The sequence below is a fragment of the Bombina bombina genome, chromosome 3 (genome assembly GCF_027579735.1).
Source record: "Bombina bombina isolate aBomBom1 chromosome 3, aBomBom1.pri, whole genome shotgun sequence".
NCBI classification, from domain to species: domain Eukaryota; kingdom Metazoa; phylum Chordata; class Amphibia; order Anura; family Bombinatoridae; genus Bombina; species Bombina bombina.
The window spans coordinates 272,895,884-272,915,532 of NC_069501.1; the positions used below are offsets into that span (position 1 = coordinate 272,895,884).

At 38.7% G+C, this 19,649-nt stretch overlaps 1 protein-coding gene across 1 annotated transcript in view; it reads right to left on the reverse strand.

The window, feature by feature from the left end:
* The window catches only part of PITPNM3 (PITPNM family member 3), a 753,676-nt gene that overhangs the window by 457,767 nt on the left and 276,260 nt on the right, over window positions 1-19,649 (reverse strand). The window contains 1 exon segment of the mRNA XM_053705246.1: window positions 151-227. Within this exon segment, the coding sequence (XP_053561221.1) occupies window positions 151-227 (77 nt within the window).

Below are 19,649 nucleotides of genomic sequence, written 5' to 3' on the forward strand. Positions count from 1 at the left end.
ACAATTGAATGTGCCACATCACAATTTATTTAGAACACTTCAGTAACACCAATCTGGATTTCGTCAACTAGAATCATTAGTTGGTTATCTAACTAGAAGCACTTCCTGTCATTCACACCATTAAACTCTACTCAATGAAAATATTCTTACCTCACTATCCTCATGTATCTCAAAACTGCTCTGTCGGGGACACCGATGCTTCCTCCCATGAACTCTATAAAGTTCACCTGTTAAACCACAAATATACATTTATATGTTAGTTAGCACTGAAATTAGTACCGTCTGAAGACCATATGGCCTAAAAATAACCATACATATACGAAAAATGTATAACTGTAACCAAAAATGTTTGCAGTCATTTTTATCAACAGCAACACATACCAAGAGACAATTGCTTGTGCCATTAAATGCTATCAAATGTGACTTAAAGGGATACTAAACCCAATTTTTTTTTATGATTCGTGAAAGAAAACATTTGAGTTTAGTTTCGCATTAAATGGATAATTATGCTTAGATATAAGAAGCATAATTTCAGGTGTGTGTGTGTGTGTGTGTGGGGGGGGGTTTCCTCTAGACACTCCTAACTATAACCCACACCTCAGCATTTGATATAGAAATTTTTAACACATATTATTTTTTATTGTTGCTATAGTTATGTAAACAATAATAATTAAATCATTTTTATAAAGAAACTGGATTTTTTTATTTTAATAGAACATAGATCAATTCCACAGGTTTACATAGAGTGTAATAGACATGTGCATGCAGATTCGAACAAATCCACAAAATCTCCAATTTTGCTATATTCCTTGCATTTGTTTCAAAATGAAAAACAAACAGCCCATTTAATTAATAGCCAAATGAACAAATGATAATGTAGTTAGTTGCTTTGTTCATTCCTTTAAAACTGTTTCACTAAAAGCAGGTAAGGCTTTTTTGCAGATGGGAAATGATTCCGAAATTAAGATATACAATATATAGATGGGAAAAGGTTTCAGAAGTTCTCGTTTACACTTTTCAATACCAATATCCACTAATTTTGTTGTCAGTTGATTCCGATAAAAGCCAATGTGTATATAAGATTCACTTTATTTCTTGTTGAATCCTGAGCTCAGTAAAAGAAAAGAAAAAAAAAATATATTTTTTTTTGCGCTGATGGCGGCAGTAGCACTAACTACTAGTTTAAATTTATTTAAGTTTACACTTCTGTTCAGTGGCTTCTCTGGTGTCCTGAAGACAATCCCTATGGGAAATCATGAATTTAAGAATTTCCTATAACTGACAAATATGTTTAAAAATGTGGCAAAACCCATCTAATCCTGGATAATACTATCTAAGTTTTGATTCATGATGAATGATTCATCTGAAAGAATTTTTCATCTGTACATAATTAGTTTATAATGACTGCAAGCGCTAAATTACCACATTTTTACCAAACATATCCAGCCAATCAAAAATGCTTACAGTAATAAAGAGCAGAAATGCAAACTAATCTCTGCATAATAATACAATCATAATATATTCTAATTCCTTTTATCACCTATAATTAAAGTGTGTCCCATATTACCCAACACTGTGGAAGCTAAAAACAATATGAAATGAATTTGTCAGAAGTATTTTTTGGTCTAATTTAAATACTGGAAAATTGTTAGCAAAATAAATAGTTTTTTTTAGAGAACAATTTATTGTCATGCACATGGAAGCACAATTAAATCACCCAGTAATTTATTGATCCTAACCCTTAAATTAGTGCTTTTTGTTTCTCTTCTGATAGAAATTTGTCAAAATGTTCAAAACAAATACATTGGTTCAGATTCTGTCCAAGAAAAGAAATGTATATTCTCGAGGGTGCTGTACAAATTGCTAAAGCAGCCACTGTAGGACTACAGTTACAGCAGGATTTATTGGCCTTGCCATTAACCCCTTAGTGACCAGAGCACTTTTCCATTTTCTGTCCGTTTGGGACCAAGGCTATTTTTACATTTTTGCGGTGTTTGTGTTTAGCTGTAATTTTCTTCTTACTCATTTACTGTACCCACACATATTATATACCGTTTTTCTCGCCATTAAATGGACTTTCTAAAGATACCATTATTTTCATCATATCTTATCATTTACTATAAAAAAAAATATAAAATATGAGGAAAAAATTGAAAAAAACACACTTTTTCTAACTATGACCCCCAAAATCTGTTACACATCTACAACTACCAAAAAACACCCATGCTAAATAGTTTCTAAATTTTGTCCTGAGTTTAGAAATACCCAATGTTTACATGTTCTTTGCTTTTTTTGTAAGTTATAGGGCCATAAATACAATTAGCACTTTGCTATTTCCAAACCATTATTTTTCAAAATTAGCGCTAGTTACATTAGAACACTAATATCTTTCAGGAATCTCTGAATATCCATTGACATGTATATATTTTTTTTTAGTAGACATCCCAAAGTATTCATCTAGGCCCATTTTGGTATATTTCATGCCACCATTTCACCGCCAAATGCGATTAAATACAAAAAATCGTTCACTTTTTTACTAATTTTTTCACAAACTTTTGGTTTCTCACTGAAATTATTTACAAACAGCTTGTGTAATTATGGCTTAAATGGTTGTAAATTCTTCTCTGGGATCCCCTTTGTTCAGAAATAGCAGACATATATGGCTTTGGCGTTGCTTTTTAGTAATTAGAAGGCTGCTAAATGCCACTGCGCACTACACGTGTATTATGCCCAGCAGTGAAGGGGTTAATTATGGAGCATGTAGGGAGCCTTTAGGGATAATTTTAGCTTTAGTGTAGTGTAGTAGACAACCCCTAGTATTGATCTAGGCCAATTTTGGTATATTTCATGCCACCATTTCACCGCCAAATGCGATCAAATTAAAAAAACCGTTAAATTTTTCACAATTTTAGGTTTCTCACTGAAATCATTTACAAACAGCTTGTGCAATTATGGCACAAATGGTTGTAAATGCTTCTCTGGGATCCCCTTTGTTCAGAAATAGCAGACATATATGGCTTTGGCGTTGCTTTTTGGTAATTAGAAGGCCGCCAAATGCCGCTGCATTTCACACGTGTATTATGGCTAGCAGTGAAGGGGTTAATTATGTAGCTTGTAGGGAGCTTGCAGGGTTAATTTTAGCTTTAGTGTAGAGCTCAGCCTCCCACCTGAAACATGAGACCACCTGATCCCTCCCAAACAGCTCTCTTCCCTCCCCCACCCCACAATTGTCCCCGCCATCTTAAGTACTGGCAGAAACTCTGCCAGTACTAAAATAAAAGCTATATTTGGGCCTTTTTTGTGTTTTTTAAGCATATTTACATATGCTGCTGTGTAGGATCCCCCCTTAGCTCCCAGCCTCACTGATCCCCCACCAAACAGCTCTCTAACCCTCCCCCTCTGCCTTAATGGGCGCCATCTTGGGTACTGGCAGCTGTCTGCCAGTACCCAGTGTAGTAAAAAAAAATGTGCCTTTTTATTTTTTTAAATGATCTTTTCTGTAGTGTAGCTTCCCCCCCCCAAGATCAACCCCCCCACCCCTTCCAGGTCCCTTAGCTGTTTATTTACAGCTTTAATAACTTTTTTTGATTACTTTACCCAGTTTATTTTTCTGTAGTGCAGCGGTTCCCTCCCGCTCCCGCCCCGTGCACGCGCCCGCCCGCCGCCCCCCGTGCACGCGCGCGCTCCCGTGCGCGCTCCCGCCCCTCCCGCCCCCGATCCCGCCCCTCTCCACTCCATTCGGCACATCGATGGCCGACCACCCGCCTCCCAGACTTGCTCCCACCCACCAACGATACCGGCCACCGATGTCCGGTGCAGAGAGGGCCACAGAGTGGCTCTCTCTGCATCGGATGGCCAAGGGGGGTTATTGCAGGATGCCTCGATATCGAGGCATCACTGCAATAACCGGAAAGCAGCTGGAAGCGTGCAGGATCGCTTCCAGCTGCTTTCCAGACCAAGGACGTACGCCACACGTCCTCGGTCATTAACTGACTTTTTTTTGAGGACGTGTGGCGTACGTCCTTGGTCATTAAGGGGTTAAAGGGACACTCAAGTCAAAATTAAACTTTGATGAGTCAGCTATAGCATGTAATTTAAAATAACTTTCCAATTTACTTCCATTAACAAAATGTGCCCAGTCTTTTTATATTTACACTTTTTGAGTAACCAGCTCCTACTGAGCATGTGCAAGAATTCACAGAATATACGCATTTGTGATTGGCTGATGGCTGTCACATGAAACAGGGGGGGAGTAGAAATAGACATAACTGAAATTTGTCAGAAAAAAATTGTACTACTCATTTGAAGTTCAGACTAAGGGGCTGATTTATTATATGGCGGCAGACATGATTCATTGTAGCGAATAATGTCTGCCCGACATCAATAAATGCAGACAGCATACACTGTCTGCATTTAACATTTCACGAGCATTTCTTGCGAAATTCTTGTGCAATGCCGTCCCTTGCACATTCACAGACAATTGGCTGCTAGCAGGGAGTGTTAATCATCCCGATCGTATCTAATCGGAATGATTGCAGTTCGCCACCTCAGAGGTGGCGAATGAGTTAAGGAGCAGCGGTCTTACAACTTCTTAACTCCTGATTCCGGCGAGCCAGAAGGCTCACGTGGAATTATCAGCATTCACTGCTTAATAAATCGGCCCCCTAAGTGCTATTGCATTGTCTTTTTATCATGCATTTGTTGGTGATGTACATCTACTGTATCTACTGGTCCTTTAATGTAATAAAAAGCCTTTTAAAGAATGCATCAAAAAATTAAAGACCCCATTAAGGTGAAACTTCTTTAATATGAAAGAATCCAATGAAATATACCATATGGTAATTCATTTACCATTCCTCATTAAGCCCTTTGCGACCGAGGACGTGCCAGGAACGTCCTACAAAAAATACCCTCCTGGCACATCCTCTGGGCTTTCATGGTATTGCAGTGATGCCTCGATATTGAGGCATCCTGCAATACCATTTTTTACACACAGATGCAGAGAGAGCCACTCTGTGGCCCTCTCTGCACCGGTAGCGATAGTGCAGATCATTGGTGGATGGGAGCCTTAGCAAGGAGGCGGGTGGGAGGCCCATCACTACCCGGCATCTGGTTCCTGTATGTGCAATGTGCACACCGGGTGCCAGGAGCGTGCGGGGGGCAGTTGTGTGTGCGCAGCAACTACTGCCACCAATGTCATTGAATGGGAAAGAGGGAGAGGGAGGGGGGTAAAGATCAAAGGATCTGGGTGGGTATTGAGGGGGGGCATCTACACTACAGAAAAATTAATATTTTATAAAAAAAATATTAAAAAACTTTTTTGGGGGGCAAACTGGGTACCGGCAGACAGCTGCCAGTACCCAAGATGGCGGCAAATAGGTAGCGGGGGAAGGGTTAAAGATCTGTTTGGGGGGATCAGGGAGGTTGGGGGCTAAGGGGGGTGCATCACAGCTAAATAGATTTTTTTTTTTTTTTTTTTAAAAAGCCTTTTATTTTAGTACTGGCAGACTTTCCGCCAGTACTTAAGATGACGGGGACAATTGTGAGGTGGAGGAGGGAAGAGAGCTGTTTGGGAGGGATCAGGGGGTGGGATGTGTCAGGTGGGAGGCTGATCTCTACACTAAAGCTAAAATTAACCCTTCATGCTCCCTACAAGCTACCTAGTTAACCCCTTCACTGCTGGGCATAATACAAGTGTGGTGCGCAGCGGAATTTAGCAGCCTTCTAATTAGCAAAAAAACAATGCCAAAACCATATATGTCTGCTATTTCTGAACAAAGGGGATCCCAGAGAAGCATTTACAATCATTTGTGCCATAATTGCACAAGCTGTTTGTAAATAATTTCAGTGTGAAACCTAAAGTTTGTAAAAAAGTGAACATTTTTTTTATTTGATCGAATTTGGTGGTGAAATGGTGGCATGAAATATATTAAAATGGGCTTAGATCAATACTTTGGGTTGTCTACTACACTACCCTAAAGCTAAAATTAACCCTACAAGCTCCCTACAAGCTACCTAATTAACCCCTTCACTGCTGGGCCTAATACAAGTGTGGTGCGCAGCAGCATTTAGCTGCCTTCTAATTACCAAAAAGTAATACCACAGCCATAAATGTCTGCTATTTCTGAACAAAGGGGATCCCAGAGAAGCTTTTACAACCATTTGTGCCATAATTGCACAAGTTGTTTGTAAATAATTTCAGTGAGAAACTTAAAGTTTGTGAAAAGTTTGTGAAAAAGTGAATGATTTTTTTTTTATTTGATCGCATTTAGCGTTGAAATGGTGGCATAAAATATGCCAAAATGGGCCTAGATCAATACTTTGGGTTGTCTACTAAAAAAAAAAATATATACATGTCAATGGATATTCAGGGATTCCTGACAGATATCAGTGTTCCAATGTAACTATAGCTAATTTTGAAGAAAAAAAAAATGGTTTGGAAATAGCAAAGTGCTAGTTGTATTTATTGCCCTATAACTTGGAAAAAGCAAAGAACATGTAAACATTGGGTATTTCTAAACTCAGGACAAAATGTTTAAACTATTTAGCATGGGTGTTTTTTGGTGGTTGTAGATGTGTAACAGATTTTTGGGGTCAAAGTTAGAAAAAGTGTGTTTTTTTCAATTTCTTCATCATATTTTATAAAAAAAATTATGATATGATGAAAATAATAATATCTTTATAAAGTCAATTTAATGGCGAGAAAAACGGTATATAATGTGTGGGTACAGTAAATGAGTAAGAGGAAAATTAAAGCTAAACACAAACACTGCAGAAATGTAAAAATAGCCCTGGTCCTTAAAGGGACAGTCTAGTCCAAAAAAAACTTTCATGATTCAGATAGGGCATGTCATTTTAAACAATTTTCCAATTTACTTTTATCACCAATTTTGCTTTGTTCTCTTGGTATTCTTAATTGAAAGCTTAACCTAGGAGGTCCATATGCTAATTTCTTAGACCTTAAAGGCCACCTCTTTTCAGAATGCATTTTAACAGTTTTTCACCACTAAAGGGTGTTAGTTCACGTATTTCATATAGATAACACTGTGCTCATGCACGTGAAGTTATCTGGGAGCCAGCACTGATTGGCTAAACTGCAAGTCTGTCAAAAGAACTGAAATAAAGGGGCAGTTTGCAGAGGCTTAGATACAAGATAATCACAGAGGTAAAAAGTATATAAATATAACTGTGTTGGTTATGCAAAACTGGGGAATGGGTAATAAAGGGATTATCTATCTTTTAAAACAATAACAATTCTGGTGTAGACTGTCCCTTTAAGGGAAAGAAATTGAAAAATTGCCTTGTCCTTAAGGGGTTAAAGGGGCACTGAACCCAATTTTTCTTTCTTTCATTATTCAGATAGAGCATGCAATTTTAAGAAACTTTCTAATTTACTCCTATTATCAAATTTTCTTTGTTCTCTTGCTATCTTTATTTATAAAAGTAGGCATCTAAGCTAAGGAGCCAGACAATTTTTGGTTCAGACTCTGGACAGCACCTTTTTCTTGGTGGGTGAATTTACCCACCAATCAGCAATAACAACCCAAGTTGTTCACCAAAAATGGGCCGACTTCTAAACCTACATTTTTGCTTTTCAAATAAAGATACCAAGAGAATGAAGACAATTTGATAAAAGGAGTAAATTAGAAAGTTGCTTAAAATTGCATGCTCTTTCTGAATCACGAAAGAAAAAAAAATTTGGGTTCAGTGTCTCTTTAAAGTTATATGGTATACAAACTTAACTTAAAATTGCACAATCAACAAATGCATAGCAAAAAGGTGATGCAATAACATTTTGAACTTCAAATGAGCAGCAGATTTTGTTCTGATAAATTTGAAATGTATTATTGCTTTTGCTAACCCCCTGTGTCATGTGACAGACATTAGCAAATCACAGGCTCATATATATTTACTCTGTAAACTCTCATACATGATTAGTAGGTGCTGGTGCCACAGAAAGTGTGTATATAAAAATATTATGTGCAGTTTGATAACATAGGTAAATTGAACATTTTTTTTAAAATTGTATGCTCTATCTGAATCATCTAATTACACACAGGAGAAGGTTTCAAATTCAGTAAGAGTAAGGAAAGGGTTTAAGGGGAGTTTATTGTCAAACCATTGTTAATTATGCTAATAAATTCTCAATTGTAAAAAAATGCTTTAAAAAACTATGATGATATTAGTCACATATTAAAATAATACATGCCTATCAGACTGTTATAAAGATTACAAAAAAACTGAAATGCACAAAATATGCCCAAAGGATTGACTAATTAATTCTTACTAAACAGCTGATTGTATATTTGTTCTGACTCATTGTCTGTTAGTTTTAAAATTAAACTATGCCATTTCAACATTATAAAAGTTGAAATCTTCATTTAAAATTTTAAAAAGCATTGATTTAATCAAGGTAAATTAACATGCTGAGCAACTAGTTATGTTTTTCTATATGTTTTTAGATGGACCAGCTAGTTGCAGTATCTATGTGTCAACATAGTCCCAAAACTTGTAAAATAAATTGTTTGAAATCATCTAATACTGCCTGAGTTGGTCAAGGTCATTACTGAGTCAAGAAATAACCCCAATCCTATACTTCTAGTGCAACTTTCATTTATTTCCTCATGTGTGCTTTGTCTACAATAATGTTTTACACATTGCCCCTCAAGCAGATATAATTTTTTTGTTCAGGGGTTTAATGGATTGCAGTTGATGTTACATATCATTAAGATGAGGAATGATTATGTCTCAGCATCAGCAAAACTGGCCAAAATTATGATATTTAGGTAGGATTTGTTATTATCTTTTAATACTAATGTTTTTTTTAATATAAGAAAAGAAACATAATTCTCAACCTTAGGTAGACAGAAAAATAGAATAGTAATTTAATAAGACTGGTCAACATTAAACAGCCTATACTGCCAGAAATTAAATCCAAAATATAGCAATGGTTATATATTGGCTCAATCGCTCCAGATTATGCTTACAAGCAAAACAGACCCACTAGTGGTAATAATAAAAATAATAATAATAATAATAATAATAATAAAAATAATAATAATAATAATAATAAAAATAATAATAACAATAAAAATAATAATAATAATAACTTATATAGGACTTTCCCCCTGGTGGGGCTCAAAGTGCTTGAGAGAAACAGACAGAAATGACCACTTTCTAAACTAATCATTCCCTACTTTATACAGTAAAGTTAACCTCCTTCATTCTTAATAAATACCCAGAGATTTATAGATAACAAAGGGAGGGGTCATGGTGGATGACACATAGAGATATGAGCTTATATTCTGTGTTTTGAATTTAATTAATGGTTATCTTTGCTCATCTAATTTAATATTCTCTAATGTGATGGATTCAAAGAAATAAATGATAAAAAAGTACAAAAAACATCTTGATAGTATAGTATAGTATCATAATTATCAAATAATTATATATATTTGTGTATTTGTATTTGTGTTACTTATAGAACATATTTGAATGTAGCTTAAAATCCATGGTTACTAATCTACTAGTAAGAACAATATTTCACATATTTCCTTCTATTATAAAACAGAAAATTGTGTTTATTAGACTATTCTTCTCTTGATAATAGAAAAGATACTCTCTTACATCCCAATGGCCTACTGTTAGGTGTTATATGGTACTTTTATAGAATCTGTTGCCTCCTAATTTAATAAGACTATTCAATTTAAATCAATAAGGACGTATTTGGGTATTTAGTACATATTCCTACTATATGGTATTTGGTTGTTAAGAAAGCTATTAATTATGAAAAACACTTTTTACTATTTGCTAATAAATATTTATATATTTTTAATATTGGAGGATGGATTAAATACCAACATCTCTATTTTTGTAAGGTGATTAACCTTTTAGTGCCGTTATGACATTCTATTTCGTCCTAACCGCTCTGGGCTTTACCAATAGGAAGAAATAGAACCGTCCTAACCGTTTGGCTGTCCTGAAGCCAACAGCACTTCCAGGATGCCATCACGGTCTGGAGGGCACTCTGTGTTCATAGGGATGCCCCCCTGACCCGATCCCATCATTGAAATCTTGCGATTGCGTGCACGATCACGGGATTTCAATTTGTATACATCGGAACATTGTTCCGATGTAGACAACTTGACCCTGTCATCAAAGAGTTAAATAAGAACAGGATGTAATTGATCTGCAAGGGGATTTTTACAAAAATTGGAAGAATGGGCTTGTTGATGGCAAATGAGAATTAATACTGGTAAATGTAAGATCCTACATTTTGGAAGAAGAGATATGAAGGCTATTATTTAAATAGGACAAGAGTTTGTATAACAGGATTAAAATGATTTAGGTGTATTTATAGGTAAGAAGCTAAAAACAAGTGTGCAATGTAAGGCATTGACTTCAAAGGCAAATAAAATACTGGCATGAGTTAAAAGAGTATGGGGCGGAGTTCTGGAGACCAATTTAAAAAACAATTACATTGCAGAAAAATTCAGAGAAGGGCCTCAAAACTAATAAGGGGAAAGGAGGATTTAAACTGTGAGGAGAATTTAGCCGTATAAATAACGTTAATCTGAATACATCTGTGATATTTATTTCTATTATACCAAAAAAAAAATGGAAAATAGTATAGCTAAATTATATTAAAAAATATTCAGACATAATAATTGCAAATTATATATTATATTATTAGACTAATTTTTAAATGAAAGTAGTATAAAAAAGTAGATTATCATTAATTGCAACAAGTTTCAGTTTTAGTGGCTGTAATATATATATTCCACACACAAAAAAAGAACATTTTGAGAGCATTATCCTTTAATAATTAGCTTTGAAATCTATACTTAAAATGTAACAGACAATATATTTGAAGGCATTTCAGCGATTTTACTAAGCAACAAGTGCAGATAAGCTGCTGTTGACCTATGCTGGCATTACTAACAATCATTGGTTCTGTACAGTGCAGTGAAAACAGGTTAATTAGCAGCTGCCCCGTGGTAAATCAATACTTTAATCCAGTAAATCATAATAAATGTTCTTTTCTCAAGACTAAGTTCTTGGCATAACATAAGCTTGAGCCTCAACAATTGCTGTGGGCCAAATATTTTTGAGGATTACCCACTCACGATAATCAAGTGAATGACAGCATATCATGGATCACTTTATGTTTGAGTGTGTGTATGTATGTATGCATGAATGGGTATGTATGTGTTTATCTGTATTTGTATGTGTATGTGTATGTGAGAGGGAGTGTATGTATGTATGGCTGTGTGTATGTATGTATGCATGAATGGGTATGTATGTGTTTATCTGTGTATGTATTTGTATGTGTATGTGAGATGGAGTGTATGTATGTATGGCTGTGTGTATGTATGTATGCATGAATGGGTATGTATGTGTTTATCTGTGTATGTATGTGTATGTGAGAGGGAGTGTATGTATGTATGGCTGTGTGTATTTATGTATGAAGGAATAAGTATTTGTGCTTATCTATTATATAACAAAGATGATAGGCCTTTTGCTTTTGTATTTACAGTGTTGCTACAAGATAATATATCACAATTCCCCTCTGGATCCGCCCCTGCTTTATTTTAAGATTTATACATACAATTTCCTGCTTTAGATATAGAATCCAATAAGAAACTATGACACACACACAGACTCCCTGATCACAAGCTTACACAGTCACACACACACACAGACTCCCTGATCACAAGCTTACACAGACTCCCTGATCACAAGCTTACACAGTCACACACACACACAGACTCCATAAGCACAAGCTTACACAGTCACACACACAGACAGACTCCCTGAGCACAAGCTTACACAGTCACACACACAGACAGACTCCCTGAGCACAAGCTTACACAGTCACACACACAGACTCCCTGAGCACAAGCTTACACAGTCACACACACACACACACAGACTCCCTGGGCACAAGCTTACACAGTCACACACACACACACAGACTCCCTGAGCACAAGCTTTCACAGTCACACACACACACACAGACTCCCTGATCACAAGCTTACACAGTCACACACACACACAGACTCCCTGATCACAAGCATACACAGTCACACACAGACTCCCTGATCACAAGCTTACACAGTCACACACACACTCCCTGATCACAAGCTTACACACAGTCACACACACACTAGTCTTTTTTTTACTAAAAATTAAATCTTTCCAGGTATGACATACTTCTATAGAGCTAACTTACTAAGAATAAGAGCACTGCCTCGCAGTTTACCAAATGAGTTTGAAAGTATAAGAGGAACTGAAGAGGTGTCTAAATATAGCCAGTTGAGACGTACACACAAACAATATCAGGAACAGATACAATGACATGCATACACATTTTACAAAGTTGAATACATCTTAAGACATTTAGATTAAGTAAAATTATCAGAAGCCTTTATTCATGACCAAGGTGAATAATACTTAAAAGGACACAAAAGTCAAAATAAACTTTTATGATTCAGAAAGAGCATTCTGTTTTAAGACACTTTCCAATTTACTTCCATTATCAAATTCTGCACAGTCTTTTTATATTCACACTTTCTGGGTAACAAGATCCTACTGAGCATGTGCACAAGCTCACAGGGTATATGTATACTATTCTGGGATTGACTGATGTCTGTCACATGATACATGGGGGCCAGAAAATGGGAGAAATTTGTTTTTTTGCCAGAAAAAAAAATCTAATGCTTATTTGAAATTCAGTGTAGGTGTTATTGCATTGTCTTTTTATTATTCACTTGTTAATTATGCAATTCTACTGTATTTAGAAGTTATTTAACCCCTTAATGACTGAAGACGTGTCAGGTACATCCTGCAAAAAGCGGTCGTTAAGAACCAAGGACGTGCCTGACGCGTACTCGGGTAATCTGAGTGCTGGAAGCGATCGAGATCGCTTCCAGCCACACAGTATTGCAGCGATGGCTCGATGTTGAGGCATCCTGCAATACTGTTCCTGACTGCTGGGTTCCTTTTTGATTGGTCCCACGGAGCGATCACTTCCGGTTTCGCCCCAGCAGTCAAGCAGAGCATCGGAAGCCATCGGGCAGGCTTCTGATGCTCTGACTATGTGCTGAGTGCCTCTGTGGGTCGACGCACTTAGTGAAATATAATATTATAAAAAAATATTTTTTTATTTAAAAAAAGCCCCATATAGCCCACTCCCCATGTGGCTTCAAAGATGGCGCTGCCCAGTGCATCATGGGGCTTCTGTGGGGTGTCCCTAGCCTGCCTCATCATAGGGGTAGGCTAGGGTCATCCAATCTGAGCTTGCCCCTATAATTAAATTTCTAATAATTAAAAATCCAATTTGTCTGATCATGTCAGAGAGAGAGAGAGAGAAAGAGATCTGTGTTTAGGGAGAGAGATTTAGGGCGCCATTACATATACAAGTTACGCGCGTATATTTCACCCTTCGGCCGTAATTTTTATCCCCATAGACTAACATAGAACAGCCGCGCAATTTGGTATCCAAAATACAGCGTAAGGACTTACGCGCGCAGAATTCAGAAAATCTACTCCATTTTCATCTCGCCACATATTGCAGGCACAGCAACACTTGCACTGACTAAAAAAGCAACGTAACTCCCTGGAAGCCTTAACAAACACATACATTTAAGCAGCATCTCAAGGTTATAGGGTATACTATGATATTGTTTTTTTAAGGTTTATTTGTGTATTTGAAATAGTTGATTTTGTTGTTTGAAGCCACAACCTAATCAAATGGATTGAGCTTATGGCCCCTATTTAAGAAAGTCTGGCGGACCTGATCTGACAGACTTTCTTAAATAGGGGCCATAAATACGGCGAGCAATATGCTTGCCATATTCAGCATAGCACCAGCAGCTCACAAGAGCTGCTGGTGTAACGCCGCCCCCTGCAGACTCGCGGCCAATGGGCCGCCAGCAGGGGGGCGTCAATCAACCCGATCGTACTCGATCGGGTTGATTTCCGGCGATATCTGTCTGCCTGCTCTGAGCAGGCGGACAGGTTATGGAGCAGCGGTCTTTGTGACCGCTGCTTCATAACTGCTGAAACACGGGGCATCAAGCTCCATTCGGAGCTTGATAGATAGGCCCCTATAGGTAGAATCAGATCTCATCACTTTATCACATTGTGGACATATACTTGCTTATTTACTTTAAATTTGTTCTCAAAACAATCAACAATACTTGGAGGAGAGAACAATGGGAAATCTTAATTGTATTACCTTCATCTCTTTAGAACCCACTGGAGTGTAATTATTGATGCCAAAATATATAAAGGGACAGTCAAGTCCAAAGAAAACCTTCTTGTTTCAAATAGGGCATGTTATTTCAAACTACTTTCATATTTAATTATAACACTTGCTTTGTTCTCTTGGTATTCTAAGTTGAAAGCTAAATCTAGGATGGCTCATATGATAATTTCTAAGACCTTCTTGAAGGCCGCCTCTTTGCAGTTGTGTCAAACCAATCAGAGACAACACAACCTCTCACATGCAGCCTTAAAACACCTGATAATGCACACCCTATCAGTAACATCACTATTATATATACCCATATGTCAATTGATATTGGATGTGAGATACATTGATTTACATCTTAGAAGTAAATATTACTATATGTATGTGAGTTATAGTACAAGAATATGTCATAAACATGAAAATATTACCTGTTTTTATTGCCATTTCCACACAGGTCATATTATATGTTTTAACAATATTAGTGTAATAAAACACACCTTACATGAATGTGGATGACAATTATATGGTAAATAACAGAGGACAAGATTTATGGTGAACTATAAGAATATTTATTTATTTTTTGGCTTCTTGGATGAGGGAGCCGAGGTGACTGTAGTGGATTTCCTTGTTCTCCTGGTTTGAGAATATTCTGCTGTTTCTGCTGGTGTGCTGGCCACAGATGATAGGCTGGAGGCAGTGTCCTGCTGGTGTGTAAAGTGCTCAACCAACACACCCAAGAGTTGATTTTGTTCTCTCCATCTATTGTCCATTTGCATCTGCATATCAGACAGAATTTGCATCATCTGTGACTGGTTCTGAACACTTGCACTTAACGATGCTGCTATGTCCCTCTGTACCTCTATGCTACATTGTTGTATCCTCTCTTGGCTCCTGATGAACCTTTCATGGTTCCTGAAGAACCTCTCTTGGCCTCTTTGTATGCTCTCAGTGCTTGTTATGAGCCTCCTCTGGAGTGCAATGTATTTCTCACCCAGGGGAGAATACAATGCATCCACAGGCTCTTTAGCAGCAGGGCTTCTAGGTGCTTGTGGGGCAGGGTCACCTGCATCTGCTGGTTCATGTTGGGCAGGGTCAGCTTCAACTGCTGGTTCATGTTGGGCAGGGTCAGCTTCAACTGATGGTTCATGTGGGGCAGGGTTACCTGCATCTTATGGTGCTTGAGGTGCAGCTGTAGATTCTGCTATATTTCCATCTGACGATAGTGGAGCTCGTCCAATTGCTGATGATGGTGTAGCTCGTCCAATTGCTGATGATGGTGGAGCTCATCCAATTGCTGATGATGGTGGAGCTCTCATGGTTGGTTGATAGTCCCACTGATGACCAGTGTGTGACCACTCAGCCTGTCCAATTGGCACTTCCTGTGACATTGTCTGTGGGTAAAATCCCTGACTGCCATGAGATTGTGTTGTGGAGGGGGGTAAATACATGGATACATTTAGGCTGTCTTAGCTCCCCCTCAAAGCCAAAAGGGAGGATATTCCTCTGGCCAGGAGTCATATGGAAATGGTGGTGGCATCACTCCCGGGTCCTCAACTGAAGCCATCCAACCATGCTCATGCCTGGGAGCATACTGTTCTTGTGGTTGCCTGCAGACTGATGGTGGTGGTGGTGGTGGTGGCATGGATGTTTGTATCCTTGTGACAGGAGGTTCTGTGAAGGAGTCAAAGTATGAGAGGGATTAGTACAGTCAGATATATGTCCATGTGGGCATATAATATACATTGATACATGCTAGGGCCTATACTGATTCTCATGTCAAACTCTATAACATGTGTCCTGTGTTATTCTGAGACATGTTAGTATCGCACTATTCCACCTCATATCATGAATTGCATTGTGTTAAGTTGCAGTAATGTCAAATATAATTGTAGATGTTTTTGTTAGTAGGCCAAATACCATGCTCCTCATTGTGTACATGAATGTGTGATATTAAAGGATGTTATATCTCAAATACATATAATACTGGTGTGTGGGATGTTACTCACCAGCATGATGTGCTGTGGTTGCAGTCCCTGAGTCATGAGCCCCTGGAAGCCCACGGACTGCTGTGATACTCAGGGACCTGCGTATCATCTCCTGCCAGGTGTTATACTCAATATCCAGCGATGGACCACCACCTGTTGCCCTCTGGTGCATAGCTTCCTGCCCCATCTTTTCTTTGACCCGCCTCTTGCAGTAATTCCACCGCTTTTTCAGGCCCTCAACAGTCCTCCTCTGCGGGGCCACACTGTCAACGGCATCCTCTACTGCCAACCATGCTGTTTTTTGCTTTTTGGCAATGCCTTTGCCCCTTCTCCTGCCCGAAGAGGTCACTGTAATTGTGGACAAGGGCAACATTTTCATCAAATGAGAAGTTGGGACATCTCAGCCTCTCATCCTCCATGGCCACTTGGCTTCCTCCCTGTGATGTCCCTGGTGTGGGTTCCTCCCTATCCCCTCCCTCCTCCCCCCTTCTGTCCCCATGTGCACCCTCTGTCCCTCTCCTAGATGTGCCTGCTCTCTGGGGCTCTCGGGCATCTCCCCTCCCATCATCCCATCTAGCTCTCCCTCTCCCCATTCCACTTACTCCCTGACGGGGGGCCCACTGCTCCTCCTGTCCTCTCCAATACTCCTCTCCCTGCCACTCCTCTCCCCTCCTCCCCAACTCTCCCTGCCATCCTCACACTAAATCACACTACACACACTCACACTCAATCCAAGTTGAATCACAACCAAACACTCAGCCTATCACACTGTAAAAATCAAATAAAATGTGTGAGGTTAGAAAAAAAGTGTGGTATATTTGTATATGCATGTATGCAAAATATGTGTGCAATATGTAAAAATATATGTAAGTGTACAAGCTTAATCAAACAACAATGCGACCTAACTAACTCCTCTGTTTGCGCCTCTCTCTCTACTCTCACTCATCCTCCACTCCAGTGTAGTCTGTTGTAGCTCAACGAACAATCCAAACACACTGAATAAAATGGCAGCTGCACATGGGTTTATATATGAATTTTGAATAGCGTAATTACGTGTCGCATTTTTATTTTAAATCTGTCCATTTTTATGAGTGTTGGCCTAATTTGCATAAAACTACTCTTTATTTACACTTTCCATGGACAAAATACTGGCGTAAGTTACTTGTGATGACTAAAATGTGTATTTGCGCACATTTCAGAAGATCACCAGTTTGTCCTACTTACGCCAGTTTAGCATTTAACAGCACAGTATATGTAATACCCCAATGCGCGAGGTGAAATTACGGGCGGGGCGGGTTCTCACGCTTGCACCGAAAACTGCGCCTTAGTTTATAGAATATTTATTAAAAATTGTGAGACCCAAAGGTTGCCTAGCTTGCCAGTGATCACTATAAATCACTGGCTCTAGCATAGCAGCACTTTTTTGCTCTCTGTGCATTGTTTTAGGGGTTAATTTTTTTTTAATTTTTTTTTGTGAGACCCAAAAGCTCTTTTCAGAGCCATTTAGCTAGTTTTAATTCATTTTTGTAATAAAATTGTGAGACCCAAGGGCCCTTTTCAGAGCTATTAACCCCTAGCTCACCAGTGATCGTTATAAATTACTGGCTCTAGCACAGCAGCACTTTTTTGCTCTCTGTGCATTTTTAAGGGGTTCATATTTTTTTTAGGAATTTTTTTGAGACCCAAAGTCTCTTTTCAGAGCCATTTAGCTAGTTTTAATTAATTTGAATGAAAAATTGTTAGACCCAACGACCCTTTTCAGAGCTATTAACCCCTAGCTTGCCAGTGATCATTAAAATTCACTGGCTTTAGCACAGCAGCACTTTTTTTAGGGGTTCATTTTTTTTTTAGTATTTTTTTGTGAGCTCCAAAGGCTCTTTTCAGAGCCATTTAGCTAGTTTTAGTTAATTTAAATTGTGTGTTAATTTTTTTTGTGACAGATAAAAATAAATCATGTCACAGAGAACATATAGTGCTGAGGAGGCGCATGCCATCCATGTGTCAGAGTCAGACGCCTCTATGTCCGACTCAAAACATAATTGTAATCCTGCAAGGTGCTCAGATACATCACTAGATACAGTGTCAACTGATAGTGATGTATCTGTGGCTGCTAGCCCCCCTGCCTGAAGGAAACATGTTGCTCCAGCTGGCATTGCAGCGGAGGAATAGGTAGCACCTCGTCGCCAGAGGCCAGATATCCCACCATTCACTGCAAATCCTGGCATCAATGTGGATGTTGCAGGATTTAGCCCCCAACAATTTCTGGAGGAGTTTCTGGGCAATGATGTATTGGGGAACATTGTCGCCCAAACTAATTTGTATGCCCATCAGGTCCGTGCTGCAAAGCCTGACTCTTTTTTGGCAAAGCAGCAATGGTCCCCCATCAATGTGCCAGAATTTAAAAAATTCTGGGCATTGACTATGCTCATGGTCATCATAAAGAAACCCTCCATTCGCTCCTACTGGAGCAGTAGCCCCATATGCTCTACCCCCATTTTCTCCCAGCGTATGTTGAGGAAGAGGTATAAAATGATTCTTCATTTCATTCACTTCGGCTACAACAGCATGTGCCCCCCTAGGGAGCATCCCCAGTTTGACAGGCTGTATAAAACCCGTCTCCTGATTAACCACTTTTCTGCTAGGTTTGCAGAGGCTTATACAGCTGGAAGGAATATATGTGTGGATAAATCCCTGATGAAGTATAAGGGAAGGCTGTGATTCAAGCAGTATATTCCTTCCAAGCGCTCTAGGTATGGAGTCAAGGTGTATAAGCTCTGTGAGAGCGAGACTGGGTATACTCAGGCTTTCGGGGTGTACGAGGGAAAGGATATCTACCTTGACTCTCCAGGTTGCCCAGAACATATGGGAACCACTCTGATATTATCCTTGATGAACAAAGGGTACCACTTGTATCTAGATAATTTCTATACAAGTGTCCTTTGTTCAAGCTACTGTATTGTTTTGATACAGTAGCTTGCTGTACAATTGGAAAGAACCGTGCAGGTTTCCCAGGACAACTTGCACGCACCCGGCTACGAACGGGGGAAACCTCAGCTTTGTGCCAGCAGGAGCTGTTGTCAGCTAAGTACAGAGGCAAGAAGGATGTGTATCTTTTTACCACCATTCGCAATGAGAGGACTGTGGAGGTCTCTGTACTTGGCAGAGCACAAAGAAGCCAGTGTGCCTCAAGGCCTATAACCAGCATATGGGTGGGGCTGATCTGCCAGATCAGCTGCTGCAGCCCTACCTAATTATGCCGTTTTGTCTTTTTTTTGCTGGGGGGGGTTGGTTACGTTTACTGTTACTGAGTTCTGTTTCTCCTGTTTTTTACTTTTACTGTGCTAGATTCTTACATTTCACTGTTCTACTTTTTATAAGTTCTAAAATTGGTGTTCTTTGGAAGTAACACA